The sequence below is a fragment of the Apiospora phragmitis genome (genome assembly GCF_038363925.1).
Source record: "Apiospora phragmitis strain CBS 135458 chromosome Unknown utg000008l:1.0-3514335.0:1.0-3519231.0, whole genome shotgun sequence".
Lineage (NCBI taxonomy): Eukaryota > Fungi > Ascomycota > Sordariomycetes > Amphisphaeriales > Apiosporaceae > Apiospora > Apiospora phragmitis.
The window spans coordinates 1,256,691-1,273,277 of record NW_027117407.1 but is presented as its reverse complement, the minus strand read 5'-3'; the positions used below and the strand labels follow the sequence as shown (position 1 = coordinate 1,273,277).

Genomic DNA, 16,587 nt, shown 5'->3' with positions numbered 1-16,587 from the left:
CAGTCAGCTTCTTTGTTTGGGGACATTACCTTGGGGTACAGAGTGCTGCGGGTGGAATGAGGCGCGCTGGTACAAAAGGAAGGCGTGCAGCCGAAAACGAATCGTCGGAGCAATGGTGACTGCGACACGTATATGCTTCTCCGGCAACGCTGGCGAGTGCTGCCTATTTATGCAGACTCTTTACGTCGATTGCTGAAAGTCCCATCATGGTGAAAAAGTCAGGGATTCTGACGGCGACGATTGGTTTATAGGCGAGTTCATTGTGATTACGGAAAGTCGTGTCAATTGTTGCACCATTGGTGGAATTTGCGATCAATTACGAGTTGCACTTTGCTGCTGGCCATATCATGCTGAAGTCTCTTGACCAATGCCGGCAAAATGCTGCTGAAAACTCTGCAGTCGTTATGCTTCGTCAAGTCTCGAAACCCTCGGAACTGAAAATAATGATACAAGTGTGGCTGAAAAGGGTGATGAAGGCGATCTTGGTGGTGTCCACGGCAGAAACGAGATGTAGGGTGTGGTGGCCTCCAGCGAAGGTGGAAAGGACATGGGGGAAATAGTCGCGAGAAACCTCGGGGTGCCGCATCAACTCAAACATATTTTCGCAGAGTCCTTCCAAGCAAAGACGTCCCCTGGTAAATACCGTCGAAAACATCCGGGCACCACCACTGTCAGTCTCCCCTTCCAAGATTAGGGTAGAAATAGGAAAACAAGTGGGAAATGCCTTTTCCTTCCTGCCTGCCGTGTGCAACTCCTCGTGGCAAATTTTCTGGTATCCGCCGCATTCGTATGCCTAGAGACAAACGAGAAAATGAGGTCAAGCTAGAGGTGACTTATCTTGAACCGCCTGTCCAAAACAAGATCGCCGGAAAGTCACTCGGAGAGGGCCCGAATGACATGAAGTCAGGACTGGCCAGAAATTCACCGAGCATACCTCGCTGGAGACGACTAAGCAGCACCTCCTCCGTAGGCATCGCGCTCAGGTCGGGAGCCCGATTCAGCGTAGCCAGAAGGAGCCGCATCACGGGATCGAGCCTCACGCTCAGGGCGCTCGTAGCCACGATCTCTGTCGCCGCCACCGCCGCGACCACCGTAGCGTCCGCCATCGCGGTCTTCACGGCCACCGCTGGCATAACGATCGGTGCGGCCGGCGCTACCGGTGTAGGTATCGTCGCGGTCGCGTCTCTCGTAGCCACCGCCACCGCCGCCACGCTCCTCCCTGTATCCACCTCTTTCCTCGCGGTAAGTACGGTCGTATCCACGGTCATCACGGTAGTTTCGATCATAGCCACGGTCGTAGCCGCGATCATCACCACCACGGCGATCATAGCCGCCACCACCGCCACCTCGGTAACGGTAGGGATCGTCACGGCCGCCGTAGCCACCACCGTAGCCACCGCCACCACCACCGTAACCGCCGCCACCGCGGCGACCACGGTCATCGAAGCGACGACCACCCTCTGATTCTGTATGGTGAGAATTCGGATTTAATAGCGTATAGGGATGTTGGGAATAAACTCACCTCGCTTAGGAGGACCGAAATATTTGCCGGGAGTGGGCGTGCGAGGACGAGCGCGTCGGGCCTTCTCAATGCTCAAGGTGCGGCCATCGATAACCTCGCCTTGCAAGCCATCCTTAGCAGCATCGGCCTGATCGGAGGTAACCATCTTAACGAAGCCGAAACCGCGGGACTCCTTGGTGTGGGGATCCTTCATGATCTGGCACTTCTCAACCTCGCCGTACTTCTCGAAGAGGCGCGTAACCTCGCCTTCAGTCAGTCTGGGATGGATGCCAGTCACGAACAGGTTGGAGCCAGGGTTGATGGCGCCATCTTCATCGTTCTTGTGACCACCGTCGTCCTTCATGTTGCTATACCGGCTTCGCATTAGGATCAGAGCTGTGCGACTTTGGGTGAAATACGATTGGATTGCTTACGTGTCATTGTTGCCGTTGGGCGAAGCTGAGCGGCGACGGGTGTCGTGGCCATCATCGCGAGAAGCACGAGGGGAAGCGCTTCGCTGGTCGCGCTCGTATCGAGGACCATCGTCTGTTGGCAGCGAAAAGAATTAGCAAGATGGAAACGCGACGTGAGCATAGAGTTGACCTCGACCAGATGTGGCAAAACATAAAATAAAAAATAAAAAAACACGCGCGGCTCCAGGGTGGTAGGGATGGGGTGATTCGAATGGACTTACCTTCGAAGCGATCGCCGTCAGCAGTCTCATAGTCCATAGCAGCGGTGGCCATGATGCGATGGTTTAACTGAGTCTTCTCAGTTGATTGTGTCTGTGGGAAGAAAGGTGAGCGTGCTGTCACTAGCGTACTCCGGCTGTTGAAGCAGCGCGGCTGGCACACGTGTAGTGGGTATGGGAAATTGGCCTAGTGCTATGGCCGTGGTGGAAAGTGCTAAAGAAGTGAAGATTTGAGCTCGAGCTGCCAGCTAACAAAAGGCAAGTGTTGGAGAAAGAAAAAAAGGAATACAGTCGAACTCTTTCAATCAGGTGCAGTGGATGGTGGAAATGGTGTTGTTGTTGTTGTTGGAAAGAGGGAATGATGATGAGAAATGAGAAATCGATGTAGGCAGGCAGCAGGTGTGGCTGCACTATCAGATCCCGGTAACAGTTGAGCGGCGAGGGAAAAAATTGTACAGGCCAGTCGGGCGAAGGTACAGAGGGAAGACCCGACAGAAGGAAAAAAAGGAAAAAAGGAAAAAGGTTAAGCGAGGTTGACCTACCTAGCAGCACAGTGTCGCAACGATTCACTAGATTTGATTAGTTATTGGGGATGGGATGTGTTCGGTCAACACAACTGAAGTCTGGCTGTCTGAAGGGACCAAAAACAATCGATGAGGATAACAAACTGCGGTAGATCCAGATCTAGAAAGCAGGATGGAGTCTTGATGAGAGAGATGCAGGTCGAGCGAGGCTGCCAGAATTCTTAAGGTTCTGGGTTCCAGAGTTCCAAGGTTGTTCAGCAACAGCACGAAACAGTGGAGCAGCCAAAAAGTACCCGTCAGTTCGCAGATTCGCCAAGTGGGGCTCCTCCTGCGCTTCATCAATTAACCTTACAAAAACAGTATTCCAGCTACCTATTTCAGTGTGCTGCTATTGCAGCCAGTTGTCTGTACCATTCTCAACCAGCTACCCACCATTGCAGGTATTGACTTGCATCTCGCACACATCAACGCCCAGCAAGGCAAGGCAAGAAAAGGCAAAATCTTGGCAAGAAGTTTTGGTTGCCTTTCTTACTTGTAGATGAAAGATGTAGGTGAAGGAGGTGGTGCACATTCAGTTTCCGAATGCAGCCAGGTAACTGGCGTAAGAGCCGTGGGGTCGCATTCTTGATTTCAGCTTTAATCTGGCTGTTTGCAGCTTCTCAAGGAACGCACCATGTCAATCAGTGTAAAGTAGCCAGCCCATAGCATGTGCAACATCTACCTACCTTCAGCAGCTTACGGCAGACAACCTCCAGGTCCGTCGTACAGTACTGAAATGATCAATTACCGTGCTCAAGCGGCAAAAAGCTGCTTCAGAATTGGATGGGAAAATGGAAATATAAGACTAAACATTTAGGGATTTTGAGTAATGCTATGGAAGTCAAGCATCCAATCAAGTTATCACTAGAAAGACAAGAAACACCAATGTCTAGCATGGTACCAAATCATCACACTAAAGCTCTGAGGGACCACTGTCGTCAGTTTTCAGGGCGGCTTCCACGTTGATCTTGGCTGGCTCTGCTAGGTCAAGGTAACCCAGGGCCTGGGCCGCTTTACCGCCACAGGCCCTTTCAAGCGCCAGGAACGCAAAGTGGCCACCCACCACTGGCCGAGCCTTGAATTCGGCTTCCGACGGGAATCCTCCATCGCCTTCAGTCATGTACAGATCTGTGAGCGGTAAATCTAAAGAGGTAGGTTGGGTTAGTTGTAACAGTTCCAAGAAGGACATCTGGTAAAAACAAAATAAAGCGAGAACATAACCCCGAATGGGAAGGGGCGAAAACAAGAACAAAATTGAGAAATGAAAAAGAGAAAAAAAGAGTATCGAGAAGTTGGACGACTTACGGGTAGATGTCTCGTTGACCCATTTTGCTACAGACTGCAAAATCTCGGTGCGAACCTTCTTGCTAGCCACAGCAGCAGCGAAGAATTCCCAATCGCTCTTCGTTTGCAGACTACGTTGATCCAGGGGGCAAGCCGTACCTCTGCAACACGTTATGGTACCAGTCACTCTGCATTTGGTATACCTTCTCCGGGATAAAGGGGGAAGACTTGTTGCCAGGAAGGTGGAAGCAAAGGAGGGCATCCGCATATAGGTTGTAGATCGTCGTCCAGGATCCCTCCCACGTATAAGAGAGCTTGGCGTGTGTGCCGTCTCGTGAGATACCCAACTCTTGCCACTTGTCGATATACTTATCGGCGATGCGGCTATACTCATGAGCCTCGGAGGAGCTTCCAACAAGCTCTGAGAGCTCGGCCATAGCTTTGATCCCGACAATGCCTTTAAGTGCCAAGTTGGTCTGATTTGCAAGCCAACCAGCAAAGTCGTCTGTGCACAGCTGGTTTGCTGGGATCAAGGACTCGCGAACAAGATAACCTGTCCATTTCTTCCAAAGGGAGTAGGAGTGAGAAACCCACTTCTGAGCAGCTTCCACCCCGGTGGTTCCCATGGCTTCCCAAGTCCGATCCATGCCGTATTCATCAACTGACGAAGAGAACTTCTTCGGCCCAGCTCGTAGAGCCATAGCGGTAGTGGAAGCGTCCTGGGCAAACGCTGGTTGGGAACCGTCTTTCATGGCGTTGGCCAGGGCCAGCCCCATGATCAGCATATTGCCACACTCTTCCACAGGCATGTACTCATCATTGCCATCGGGGTGACCAGTAGCGTTAGGGAAGTGTGTTCCCAAATCGTGCATGCTGTAGTCGTTGGGATATTGACCGCTCAGCTGGTGCTCCAGAAGCGGCTCCAGGAGGTAGGCCAGCCATCGTGGATTCGTGTATAGGAAGAATGGGAATGCTGGGAAGATAACATCGACTGTCTGGAAGTTGCCGTTTGACGAGATCTCTTTCAAGAAGAGAATCGGATTATCAGGAGTACCCGCCCACTGTGTAGCTCCAAATACCTGGCGCGCCGATAGAGCTGCGATATCTCTATAATCAGCAGACCCGGAAGCAAATGCGTCCTTAGCTAGTGTCTCGGAGTAGTCGTGTGCAAGAGCGGAGGCGGCCTTGAAGTCATGATAATGGTAATGTAACATATCCTCGGCCGTGAAGAAGTATGAGGCCCATAGGGGACGCATTTGGGTCAATCCCCTCGCCGACGCATATTGCACAACTGGATCTTGGATAAGGGAGAAGGTGAAAAGAGCGCTGTCGGTGGCGACTGCCTTTTTGGAACTATTGCTGCTGAGCTGGAACTGCTTGGAAAAAGCAAAGAGCGGTTCGTCGTCAAACATCTTACGGAACGAGGAATCAACCTTGTTGGTTAGCTCTCCATGCTTCGCGAACTGTCGCCGGAGCGCATTCGCCTCTCCAGACTGGTGTTGGGCATCGGCCGGACCAGTGAAATAAAGAGTGCCCCATTCCGCGTGATCCCAGTTTTCGGTAAGAAGTTCCGGGTACTGACGTTCAATCTTCCAGGTCTTGAGATGGCTAGCCGATGCCGTGCTGGACTTGGACTTGGACTCCGTGAGTTCCCACTTGATGTGATTGTCTCGATTCCCACTGACCCATTCTCCATTGATGTCGCAGAAAATACTGATATCCAGGTTTCCTTCGACGTACACCGTCATGTACGAGGCCGGGAGAGCTTGTCGGAATGTTGAGGTTGGCGTAATGGGTGACATGAACGACAGAATGACCTTGACCTCGCCATCGCCAGTAGCATTGGTGATGGTGTACGTCAGGTTCGTCGTGGACGCATCGAAGGTAGGACCATTGTAATGTGGGAAAGCAGTCTTGTAACTACGTGGTAATCAGCATCAAGTCGTAGGAGGGGTCTTTACGTTGTCACCAACCGGCCGCTCTTATCACCCAGGAAGTCGTGGGGCCGTCCGAGAAGAGGGTACACGCTGTTCGTCTCAGGCACGGCGGCCATGACAGCGAACCCAAAGGTGCTGCCAGTATAGAAGATAGGCCATTGTTTCCATGGCTCATCTCTAGCGGAAGGCAGCCAGGTACTCAGGTACGGGTTACGAACGACCAAAGGTAAGACCTTCGGCGTCAAGGTCGAGGCACTGGTCAGGGCGGCCAATGCCCCAATGGCAGACACAATGTCGAATCTCATGGCGCGTTGTCAGACTCTACCCAGACAAGCAGTGGGGGGTACTAAGACACCAATGCAGACGTTCCGTGACTATGTACATATACTCCGGTGACCAAGGAAGGTAGATAAGTATGAGGATCTGGCTTACGACGCCTTCAAAAAGAGAACGTATGGGGAATGATTGAACAACTTTGGGGGAAATGATCGTGGTCTAGGTAGGCTGACCAGAGCTTGTTTGGGAACAGAAAAAGCAGGAAAAGCAAGGGAAGCAGCGGGCGAATTGGTTGTACTTGGGGGGAGGGAGGAAAGAGAAGAAGGGTTAGCCAGCCTGGCAGCGACGGACGATCATCCACGTAAGACCGGCTGAGCTGAAGACCAGGGATTCGAGCTCTCGATGAGCCAGTGACGTCTCCGGCTGTGTTTGTAACAGCTTGAAGCCTCCGCCGGCAGCCGCGGCGTGGGCCCACTCCCCACAGGGATGAGCAGGATTCGCAGTACCTGGGTCACCAACTTGGAAAGAGGTCATACGGCGTGGGGTTCCGAATAGGAGTGTAGTTTGGCGGTCATAAGGGATCCCAAACGAAGTCATGAGATGCACGGGGATTTTTATTTCCCTGGTGGGGGGGGGGGGTAGGACAACATGCCAACTTGAAAGTGCATATCGACGGCTGTAGCTGTGCAGCGCAGCGCAGTGCTGTGCTGTCAGGTCACGTCGTCTTCTACATGCAATGTGCATACAGCTGCATTAGGATGTAGGTACCAGCAGGCCTAAGGCCCAGTTTTGGGCTGCTGCCGGCAGAAACCAGTAAGGCGGCGGGCACATTTCGATTGCGTAAAACCCAAGTCTGGGGTTGACCAGGGTCGGTGCATTAGTGCGGGAAACAACTTCAAACCAAGGGTGCGGAGGGGGTGGTCATGCGGAAACACCTGAATCGTTCCAGAACCACCTAAATCTTCGGGGACTTTTCGACAGGCAGAGAGACTCAATTTGAAGGCTATATTGCTGCCTTTGTCGAGTCTAGTCAGTATGATGTATTCTCGGAGACGGAGCGGGAAGTATAAATGACACGCAGCCGTGCTACGGATCCACGCTGGAATTGAATCCTCTTCCGAGCCACTGTGCCAGCCGAGCCGTTGGACCCTGTAAACTGTGAACTGATTCAGGAGACCCCCATACGTAACTTGGGCGATCCTTGGGGATACCGAATTGTTTTCTCTTGCGGTCAATATTAGCCGGAGGAAAGGAGACACGTCGTACGACTCGAGTAATTGGTCTGCCAAGCGACTGGATGTCATACACACATCACCTAATATCACCCATACCCTCGGTGTCTCTAAGGCATCATAGAGGTAGGTACTTGGAGGTAAGCACAAAATGTTCGTTCACGTGGCCTGGAGCTGGGATGGATAATCAGAGACGGGATAGTTGCTTATTTGAGTGCTCCCATAATTACCTGCCACAAGTGACCTCAATACCTTACCGTCCCAAGATCTCCGACTTCAGATTGACTCCGAGTTTAATATGAGACAAGAACGGCTATGCCCTTTAAGCTTCTGGCCATCTGCCACCGACTGCAAGCCCGCTGCAGCGGCTACACCCCGCCATGCCATAGCACGTTAGGTTATTAACAGGTACCTTCAATTACTCCAACTTTTTGGAGACTACCTTACTGTGATTTTTTCCAGTACCCCTCCCCTCATACTTGCAGAGACGGATGCGTTTCTATTGAGAGATGGTCTTTTTCTTTCTTTCTCCATCACTTGAGCTTGCAGCTCTAGAAGCGGCCCAATCAAGAGGAATTCCGGAATGGATATCGGTGTTCGCGACAGTTCTCGCCGCGATACCATGGCCCTCCTCCACCGGCCTGGGCAGCTATCGACCAAGTTTGCTGAGATGGGGGATTATCATACCAATGTTATTGTAAAGTACACGTAAATATCCATCGCGGGACGCACTTATTTTGAGGCTTCATGGAAGATCGCATCGCCTGCGGTGCTTCATATTATTCATCATCTGTTACACGATACCGAGCCTCCCGCGCTTACGTCCGATAATCCGTGCCAAGCGCTCTTGAGGTGTCAATCAATCCCATCTAACACACAGTAGTGTCGGATTCGCCCATCAGCAGAATGTCACTCGAAGGGATGGTCTTTGCCCTCAGTGGCGCGGCCAGGGGTATCGGATTAGCTACGGCTCAGATCCTGTCCCAGAAAGGCGCCACTGTCTGCGTGGCAGATGTGAACCCGGATCAGCTGAAGAAGACCGAGGACTATTTCAGCGCGCTCAACGTGCCTTTCTCGGTAACCAAGGTGGATGTCACCAAGCGCGATGAGGTGGACGCCTGGATCAAGGGCGTTGTTGACAAGTATGGCAAGCTTGATGGTGCAGCAAACTGCGCTGGCATCATCGGAAAACATCACGGTCTGCGGGCCGTTGCGGAATTGGAGGACAGCGAGTGGCACCAGATCATGGCTGTTAATCTTACGGGAATGATGTATTGCCTACGGGCAGAACTACAAAAGGTCGTGGATGGGGGTTCCATAGTGAACGTTTCCTCCATCCAAGGGCTCCAGGGTTGGTCCTCCCCGCCTGCGTAGTCCATGTCACGCCAGGACTAACCAGTAATCTCAAAGGATTCGCTCTCCACGGAGCCTACTCGGCCAGCAAACATGGTGTGATAGGTCTGACAAAGGCAGCGGCGAAGGAGGTTGGCCATCGTCAGATCCGAGTCAATTCCGTGGCTCCGGGGGCGATATATACCCCATTGATGCAGGAGAACTGGGAATTAATCAACCGTCCAGCTGATGCACCTTTCGACGATGGTGCCAGCTTTGGTAGACAGGGCACGGCGGTTGAGGCTGCCAACGTCATTGTCTTCCTCCTCAGCCCAGAGAGCAAGTATGTCAGCGGTAGCGTGTATTCTGTTGATGGTGCCTGGTGAGGAGACAAGGGGATTCCGTTAGCCGGAGGAACAGGACAGACTGGGCCATCTCTGGTTGTGAATGAGACCAAGTTTCGTGTGCCATGCTCGCGTCCTTACCTTCAGAAGACGTCCTCGGGGTCAACCTCAAATTCTCTGCCATTTTCACGAATGTGTTCGTGCTTGACATCACGCTTCATCGGCTTGCGCATATCGTAGGCGTCCTCGCCACCAGCCGATGGGTCTTCGATGTTCTCGCCATAGTAATCCTTCACAACCCGGAATACGCTATAGCCCATACTCTCGTAGAATCTGATGGCACGGTGGTTGCTCTTGCGCACGAACAAATCCATAAACCAGGCATCACCGTTATCTGCTGCAATCTCGAGCTTTTCCGACAGTATCCTGCCGATGCCCATACGGCGAGCCTCGGGAGCAACGGTGAGGGCCGTAATGTGAGCATGCCAAGGCAGATAGTGTTCATAGTTTCTGAAGTAATCCGGGGAGCTCTCAAGCTTGCCCATGACTGCATGGCCGAGTCAATATCGCCTGCAGAGAGTCCTTCATGTACGGGAAGGGGGCTATCAATGCTTACTATAACCGATTATGTTGCCTCGATCATCCTCGGCAACTTGGAACATGGATGGCCACTTTGCGTAGTATTGCAGGTAGAAGTCCAGCCCATAGGTTTCGAGTTAGGGGATCCAAGTTGCACTTGGATATTCTGTCCAGATCACTAGGATCGAAACGTCGAAACGTGGCCATGATGGGGTTTGGTTTCAATGCAACAAACAGCCTGTTCTCTTTTGTTTGTACGCAAAGGCAGATTATTGGTAGGGTCGCTCCCGCACGAATATCAATTTCTGGATGTCAAGAAAGTTCAGAAATGCGACAACAACCCCTCCCCCCACATTCACGACCATGTTGCTTGGTCGGAGCTCAGGGTTTCATTATGCCGATGACCAAAGGCTGCCCGTTTTTCAGAACCTAATCCAACCAGATGGGATGGTACCTGACCACTAATGGGCTAATGGGCTAACTACAGGGGCCAGTAGTGTAAACAGCCATAACAACACCCTTAATTTCGAATGTTATCCCCGCCAACACGCGCAAGTAATGGTGAATATTCAAACTTTGCACACCGAATAACAACGGTGCCTTCGTGGTGATTAATGTGGGTGACGTTCATGTTTTTCCCCCTTGAATAAGTAACCAAGGTTTCTTGGGAGACGACTGTTATCAACTCATTCCTTCCCCCCTGTGATTTATGCGTTCTCAAGGATCTATCATTCTTTTTTCTTCTCCTCCAGCGAGGGGACCTGATATAGATCCAGGGGTTGATATACACACTTCCATCACCACAGCATCCCGCCCCTGTCAGTCTGTAAGTCACTCCACTTGACAACTAGCAACCATCCCACGAACTGCCGAGTGCCACCACGAACAAAGCAAACAATCGGCTTTTGAGCCAAGTCACCGTAGACTCGGCCTACAATCAACAACAAAGTCAACCTTTCCGGTGGCTTGTCATACTTTGCGGAGAAGAGGGAACAATAAGAGCTTACTCGTTTACGAGAGAAAAACAGCACCCGGCTATTTTTTCCGTTTCGCTGCCCAAAGGGCCAAACAGACGATCCTTATAATACATACAAACCGATACCCCCCCTTCACCTCCGTCTTCGCTTGGCTACCGTCAAAAGAAACAACACCCCGAACTCTCGGAAATACCTCCACAATCAATCATGCCTTCGTCCCCGCGAACGCCACGGCATTCGCGACAGTCCTCCGCTGTGGACAATTCCTACCAACACTCCTACCAGCCCTCCAGCCCCGGCGGTTCGCCCGTCGCCCGGCGAGCTTCGAAGTCCTCTCAAGACCCTATGACGCCCCTGCGCAGCAGCGTGAACAGCATGAACGAGCAAGACATGACCATGTTCGGCGGTGCCCAAGAGGGAGGAGATAACGGGCTGGGCAACCTCGCCGACGAGCTGGCCGATGCTCTCTCCGGATCCGGTGACGACGATGACGATGCGTGCTACGAGGAAGGGGACGACGAACTCGCCCCTGAGATCGACGTCGACTCAGAAGGCGGGGACAATAACAGCAGCCGGCGGCATGCCAATGATGGCATCAGAGACAGCGGTGTGGATGTAGCGAGCCAGAGCGAGCGCCCCCTGCCCTACCACAAGAAGAACCACATGAGCCTGACCCTGCCCAACAGCCCGCGAGGCCATCGACGAAATCAGGGCAGCATATACGACGGCAGCGAATACGGCTCGGATTCCGATCTCGAATCTCCCGGCATGCCGCCGAGCCTGGTGGCCAGGATCGATGCCGTCGACTCGCTCGCCCGACGAGGCACCGAGAGCATAGGCGGGCCCGTGGACGGCGTGTTCCAGCGAGTGACGGAGGGCCTGCGCGATCTGGGGTCGCAGTCCGGCGTGGAGGGGAGCACAACCAGGCTGATCACGGCGCACTCGGCGCTGGCGACGCACCTGGCGCACCAGACCCGCCAGCTGCACAACCTGACGTTCCCGCTGCTCTCGCCGCTGGTGCTGCCGCCGGACGCCGAGACCATCGACGAGCTGCTGCCCGTGCTCGCGTCGCTCTCGGACGACATGCCGCGGCCCACGACCTCGGCCTACAACTCGCTCACGGCGCTGCACTCGGTCACGTCGGACCTGGTGCAGACGCTCAACTACCTCTCGGACACGCTGCAAATGTCGCGGCAGACGACCACCACGGCCACCCGGAGACTGAGGACCGCCAAGGAGATGGTGGCCGAGATGAAGCGGGAGGAGGAGCTCAAGGAGGAGGGCGAGCGGTGGCTGGCGCGGGGCAACTGGGGCGAGCGGCTCCAGAAGCGCGAGTGTGCCGGCGTGTGCCGGGACGTGGTGGGCGGCTTCGAGGAGGTCTGTAATAGCTGGAGGGCGAGGCTGCTTGCCCAGGCCGAGTCGGCGTGAAAGCCACTTTCTTTGTTATGCCGATAATAGAAGAAGAGAGAGATGGAGATGCGGGAGACGAAGAAGAAGAGGAAGAAAGCCAGCATCTGATAAAGACATACCCCCTGTTGCTGCTGTGACGAGAACCTCACGCGTGCACATATTTTACTACATTTCTACTTTGTTGTCTACTGGGCGGCGGTGCTGAGTGACTTTAGGAGGCCAGCATGACATGACATAGCCGTTATAAAGCCGAGGGCGTTGGGTACACTGGGGGGTTCAACTAATGCCTTTTCTTCTATTATAGACAGACCACAGAACGGTGTGTGAGAGATTATATACTACATTGCAAGATGTATGTGGCATGCAACATATACTATTATAATGTACGCTTCGTCGAGACGAGGCGGTCTGGTGATTGATGGCGCGATTTGATGATATTCCTGACGTAGTCCTGTTCATCGTCATATTAAATTATTCCCCAGATGGGCTTACTATTAATACTTACATATATATTAACATTCACCAGCTAATGTACATGGAGTACGCACAAAAGATGTATTTTACTTGAACTGGTTGTTATTATCTATATACACTGCAGCATTGGGTGCTTGGGGGAGTATCAACAAAGAAAACATGACATGTGGGGGGTATACAAGCAAAGAAAAGCAAGCAAGCCCGTTCCGCCAACGAACGTACGAACTTGCACACGGTACAATTCGATTTGCCCATGTAACGCCTTGCAGTATAAAACACATTATTAGAAACATCCCCTTAAAACGAGTCTATCCGCGTAATCTCCGGCGTCGTCGCCCGATTCGGATTCCTCATCGGCGGCTCCGCCAACTCCGCCGGAGCCCTCCTCGCCCCAACATTATCGCCTCTTCTCTGCGGCTGCTGCTGCTGCTCCTCGGCGAAGCCCCCAGACTCAAGCCGTCCTCCGACGGCGCGTAGTCACCGACGCCCCCAAGCCGGGGGTCGAACTTGGGACGGCGGCCGTTGACGTAGCGCTCGACGGGCGGCGCCTCGCGGGGCACACGGCGCGAGGCCTCGGCCTCGTCGTCGACCAGGACGACCATCCAGACGCCCACGGCGCCGTTGGAGCCCAGCAGCGGGGTCGCGTGGATCCAACGGCCCCGGCCGGGTGCCTTCCCTCGTCGGCGCTGCGGGCCGCGGACACCGACGAGAGCCAGCGCACCTTCGCCGTAACGCCCTGGCCGTCGGCGAGGGCGGACTCGATGGCGTCGCGCAGGCGTGGCGAGCCGCCCACGCGCGACAGGAACGACGACTGCAGCATCCCCGGCACCCGCAGCGAGGGCGACGCGAAGAGGATCTTGAGCGACGGGTAGGGTCGCACCAGCAGGTAGTGCTCGTAGACGCCGCTAAGGCGGCCGCCGCCGATGTTGGCGGCGGAGACAGAGGGAGCCGGCGAGGACGGGTCCGGGCCCATGTAGATGCGCTCGCTGCTGTGCACGCTGGCGGCGTTGCCGCTGCCGATGCGGCGGTGCGAGGATGGCGCGATGGCCGCGGTCGAGGTGTTGTTGTTGTTGGTGTTGGCGGCGTACATGGCCGCCGTGTCGTGCAGGACGGGGTCCGAGTCGCGCCGGTCCAGCGTCGTGTCGTCGCGGATCAGGATGCGGGGCTTGTTCCAGTTGGCCACGTTGTCCGTAGACGAGATGTCCTCCTGGTGGACGCGGTGCAGGGCGCCGCCCGACTCGCGGACGGTGCGGAGCTCCTGCATCGTGAACATGGCGGCGAGCTCGCGGAACTCATCGCGGATCTCGCCGTCGTTGCCGTTGCCGTTCTGCGGTTGGTCGCCAGCACCAGCACCACCGTTCAGCTTCTCCACGCCGTTACCGTTCGTCGTTCTGACGGAGGCCGCGTCGCTGAACTTGGCGTGGCGGGCGCGCCGGTGGTCGGGCTTCTGGGGCGACTGCTGCTGGTAATGCTGGGGCAGGAGCTCCGGGTTCTCGCGCGCGACGAGGCGCTCGAGCGAGTCCAGGCCCGCCGACTCCTTGACCAGGCCGGAGACGTCGACCTGGGCGCCGATGTGGTAGCGGACCATGCCCCGGCTGTCGAATAGGGGCGCCACCATCAGCAGGTTCATGAAGGGCGAGCCGTCGCGGCGGTAATTGAGGAACGTCTCGACGTGCTCCTTGCCGGCCTCGAGCTTCTCCTTGATGCGCTTCACGCTGAAGGGGTTCGTCTTGGGCCCCTGGAGGAAACGACAGTTGCGGCCGAGCACATAGTCCATGCCGTACTGTGTCGTCTTGTGAAATTCTGCCAGGCGGGTTGGTTAGCTCACAAGGCGCCATTGCAGAGTGGAAAGGGGGGGTTGTAGTCAGGGGAAAAAGATAGGGGCGACGGCGTACCTTCACTGGCGAAAACGATCGGATTATCTGGGCGCGATGGATCTGTCAGACAAAAGACTTCTGCCAGCCCTTCAGACATGTCGCGGAGATGAATCGGAAGCGTATCCGCTATACGCCTCTTGATCGTTAAGCTCACTGTCTGCACGTAGGTGTGCGTGATGTAGGCCGGTAGGTCATGGTTCGCGATCGTCTCGAAAGCCTGCCGCATCTTCTCCTTGAGCCCGTGATTCATCGTCTTGGCGGGCGTCGCCTTGGTGTAGTCCAGCCCGTCGATGGGGGCCAGCGCTTCGGTGACCGCGTTGGCGTACTGGATCGCCTTGAGCGCCTTGAGCGCGTCGAGGTAGTAGACCAGGATCCGGACGGACTGCGGCCGGTAGGCGCAGAGGTAGGTTGTGAAACGCTGGAGCAGGACGGGGTCGTCGAATATGACACCGAGATGCTTTACTGAGAACAGCAGCTCGGATTGGGTCTCGAGCGAGTACTGCTTGCCGAGCGAGTGCGCAGGCACCACGAGGTCGAACCAGGCCGGATCGACCTCCTCCTCGGCCAGGGGCTCGAGGTTGTCGACTTCGCCGCCCTTGGTCTGCAAAGGCGGCAGCGAGGTGGGCGAGAACAGCGAAGATGAGGAAGAGTTCATTTGCGATCTCGTGGAGAACATGCTCCTTTGCGTTTTCGACTGGGCTATGCTGAGTTGGTCGTCGGGCCCGACGGAGCGCCGGCGGGTCTGCGGTGTGCTATACTCGCGGGTGCTCGGTAACCGCTCCGCCGACGCAACTTGTCGTATAGCCGGCGCCCGCTCTGCCGGCCCGGGGTCCTGCATATTCGAGAATCGCTCTGCCGGCCCTTGGTCTCGCGGAAAGCGCGGGCTTTGTGGGGTACGTGGACTGGCTGCTCGCTCTGTCGGCGCGTTGTCTCGCAAATTTGCCAACCGCCCTGAAGATGGCTGGTCTCGATTACTCGATGAGCTGCTGGGATTCCATGTCAGGATGTTTTCCTCCCTAAGTAGTCTCAAGCTAGCCACGCGGGTGCGAACTTACCTGCTGGGCCTAGAAACCTGGGGCACACCCAAGACTTGGGAGTGGGGGTTCTGATTTATGTCCTCCTTGAATTTGGTCTTGCGGACGTTCTTGAACGCCTCGGGGATGTGATGAAATCGACTATGTTCTGTGCCCGGCTTGACTTCCGTGTCGGTATGTCCGGGATAGCGGCTCCTTCATCGTCGTCCTCGTCCTCTTCTGGGTGTTGTTGATGGTGGTTGTCAAAGGCAGAGATAGACCGTACACTCAAAGAGCTTTCACGACTCTCATCCTGATAGCCCTGGACCTTGTCCCGGGGCGCAGGGGACTTATGATTCGTCTGTGGCCCGACATCTTAATGTGTGTTAGAGGGTTGACCTTCTTTGTTGCCTCTGGCCTCCTTTTCGAGTCTGTCCAGCTGGGAACCAAACCTCGCGCCCTTCTAAGAGAGTTCTACCAACGCCAGACTTCTGGGGAGATTTGCTCGATGGCGCAAGCAGGGATCACCAGTGTAGTTTGAGTTTCCTTCGTCGTATACAGTGAGAGGGCCAAGCCTTTGCAGTGAAGGCTAGGTACGGTACCGACGCAGCGGTCTTAAAGCAAAGACAACAGAAACAAGGCGAGTAAAGGAGTCAGGACTCCGGATGACAAGAGCTTCTGATCCCACATCCTCCTCTGGAAAACTAAAGCCGGGAGCACAGCGATACATATTCGCGCCCAGTTCTTGCCATGCGGCGCAGAGGGGTGTGTGTCAAAGCCCCGGTAGCGTCTTCTCAGAGACTGGGGGGATTTCGTCACTGATGTCCGTGACGCTGGAGTAGCAAAGCCCAAAAGCGACATGTCAATGACTAGTGTAGAGGCTAGGCTAGTGTCAAGCGCCATTCGGTCGTGAGGGCCGTTTTTTCGTAGGCCGGGATGCATGGGTGAGAGAGAGATGGGGCGCCGGGGCGTGTTTCCCAATGATCAATCCCCCAGCAACCGAGCCAGCCACCAAGCGACGGTCCGCCGTCAGTAGAGTTAGGACTGAACTTTGATCCCAACATCTTTCAGCAGCTATCCAGCGGCTGGCATGTATG

The 16,587-nt window shown here is 54.8% G+C and overlaps 7 protein-coding genes across 7 annotated transcripts; 2 read left to right on the top strand and 5 right to left on the bottom strand.

Moving 5' to 3' along the window:
• Positions 1-948: 948 nt before the first annotated feature.
• PG994_008823 (uncharacterized protein) lies at positions 949-2,247 on the bottom strand (the record flags this gene model as incomplete). Its single annotated transcript, XM_066860232.1, has 4 exons — positions 949-1,466; positions 1,523-1,869; positions 1,936-2,047; positions 2,196-2,247. The coding sequence occupies 4 exons, from the start codon at positions 2,245-2,247 to the stop codon at positions 949-951; spliced, it is 1,029 nt and encodes a 342-aa protein (XP_066713821.1).
• A 1,421-nt stretch (positions 2,248-3,668) lies between these two features.
• PG994_008822 (glutaminase a) lies at positions 3,669-6,281 on the bottom strand (the record flags this gene model as incomplete). The annotated part of the gene is made up of 4 exons (XM_066860231.1): positions 3,669-3,898; positions 4,061-4,155; positions 4,199-5,959; positions 6,013-6,281. The coding sequence occupies 4 exons, from the start codon at positions 6,279-6,281 to the stop codon at positions 3,669-3,671; spliced, it is 2,355 nt and encodes a 784-aa protein (XP_066713820.1).
• A 2,109-nt stretch (positions 6,282-8,390) lies between these two features.
• Positions 8,391-9,202, top strand: PG994_008821 (short-chain dehydrogenase; the record flags this gene model as incomplete). The annotated part of the gene is made up of 2 exons (XM_066860230.1): positions 8,391-8,835; positions 8,895-9,202. The coding sequence occupies 2 exons, from the start codon at positions 8,391-8,393 to the stop codon at positions 9,200-9,202; spliced, it is 753 nt and encodes a 250-aa protein (XP_066713819.1).
• Positions 9,203-9,303: 101 nt separating this feature from the next.
• On the bottom strand, positions 9,304-9,822 carry PG994_008820 (acetyltransferase; the record flags this gene model as incomplete). The annotated part of the gene is made up of 2 exons (XM_066860229.1): positions 9,304-9,707; positions 9,777-9,822. The coding sequence occupies 2 exons, from the start codon at positions 9,820-9,822 to the stop codon at positions 9,304-9,306; spliced, it is 450 nt and encodes a 149-aa protein (XP_066713818.1).
• A 1,101-nt stretch (positions 9,823-10,923) lies between these two features.
• PG994_008819 (uncharacterized protein) lies at positions 10,924-12,144 on the top strand (the record flags this gene model as incomplete). Its single annotated transcript, XM_066860228.1, has 1 exon — positions 10,924-12,144. The coding sequence occupies one exon, from the start codon at positions 10,924-10,926 to the stop codon at positions 12,142-12,144; it is 1,221 nt and encodes a 406-aa protein (XP_066713817.1).
• An 806-nt stretch (positions 12,145-12,950) lies between these two features.
• Positions 12,951-15,315, bottom strand: PG994_008818 (uncharacterized protein; the record flags this gene model as incomplete). Its single annotated transcript, XM_066860227.1, is given in 3 exon segments — positions 12,951-13,286; positions 13,304-14,403; positions 14,496-15,315. 3 exon segments carry the CDS (start codon positions 15,313-15,315, stop codon positions 12,951-12,953), a joined length of 2,256 nt encoding a protein of 751 aa, XP_066713816.1.
• Positions 15,316-15,587: 272 nt separating this feature from the next.
• On the bottom strand, positions 15,588-15,865 carry PG994_008817 (uncharacterized protein; the record flags this gene model as incomplete). Its single annotated transcript, XM_066860226.1, has 2 exons — positions 15,588-15,777; positions 15,819-15,865. The coding sequence occupies 2 exons, from the start codon at positions 15,863-15,865 to the stop codon at positions 15,588-15,590; spliced, it is 237 nt and encodes a 78-aa protein (XP_066713815.1).
• Between the last annotated feature and the right edge of the window lie 722 nt (positions 15,866-16,587).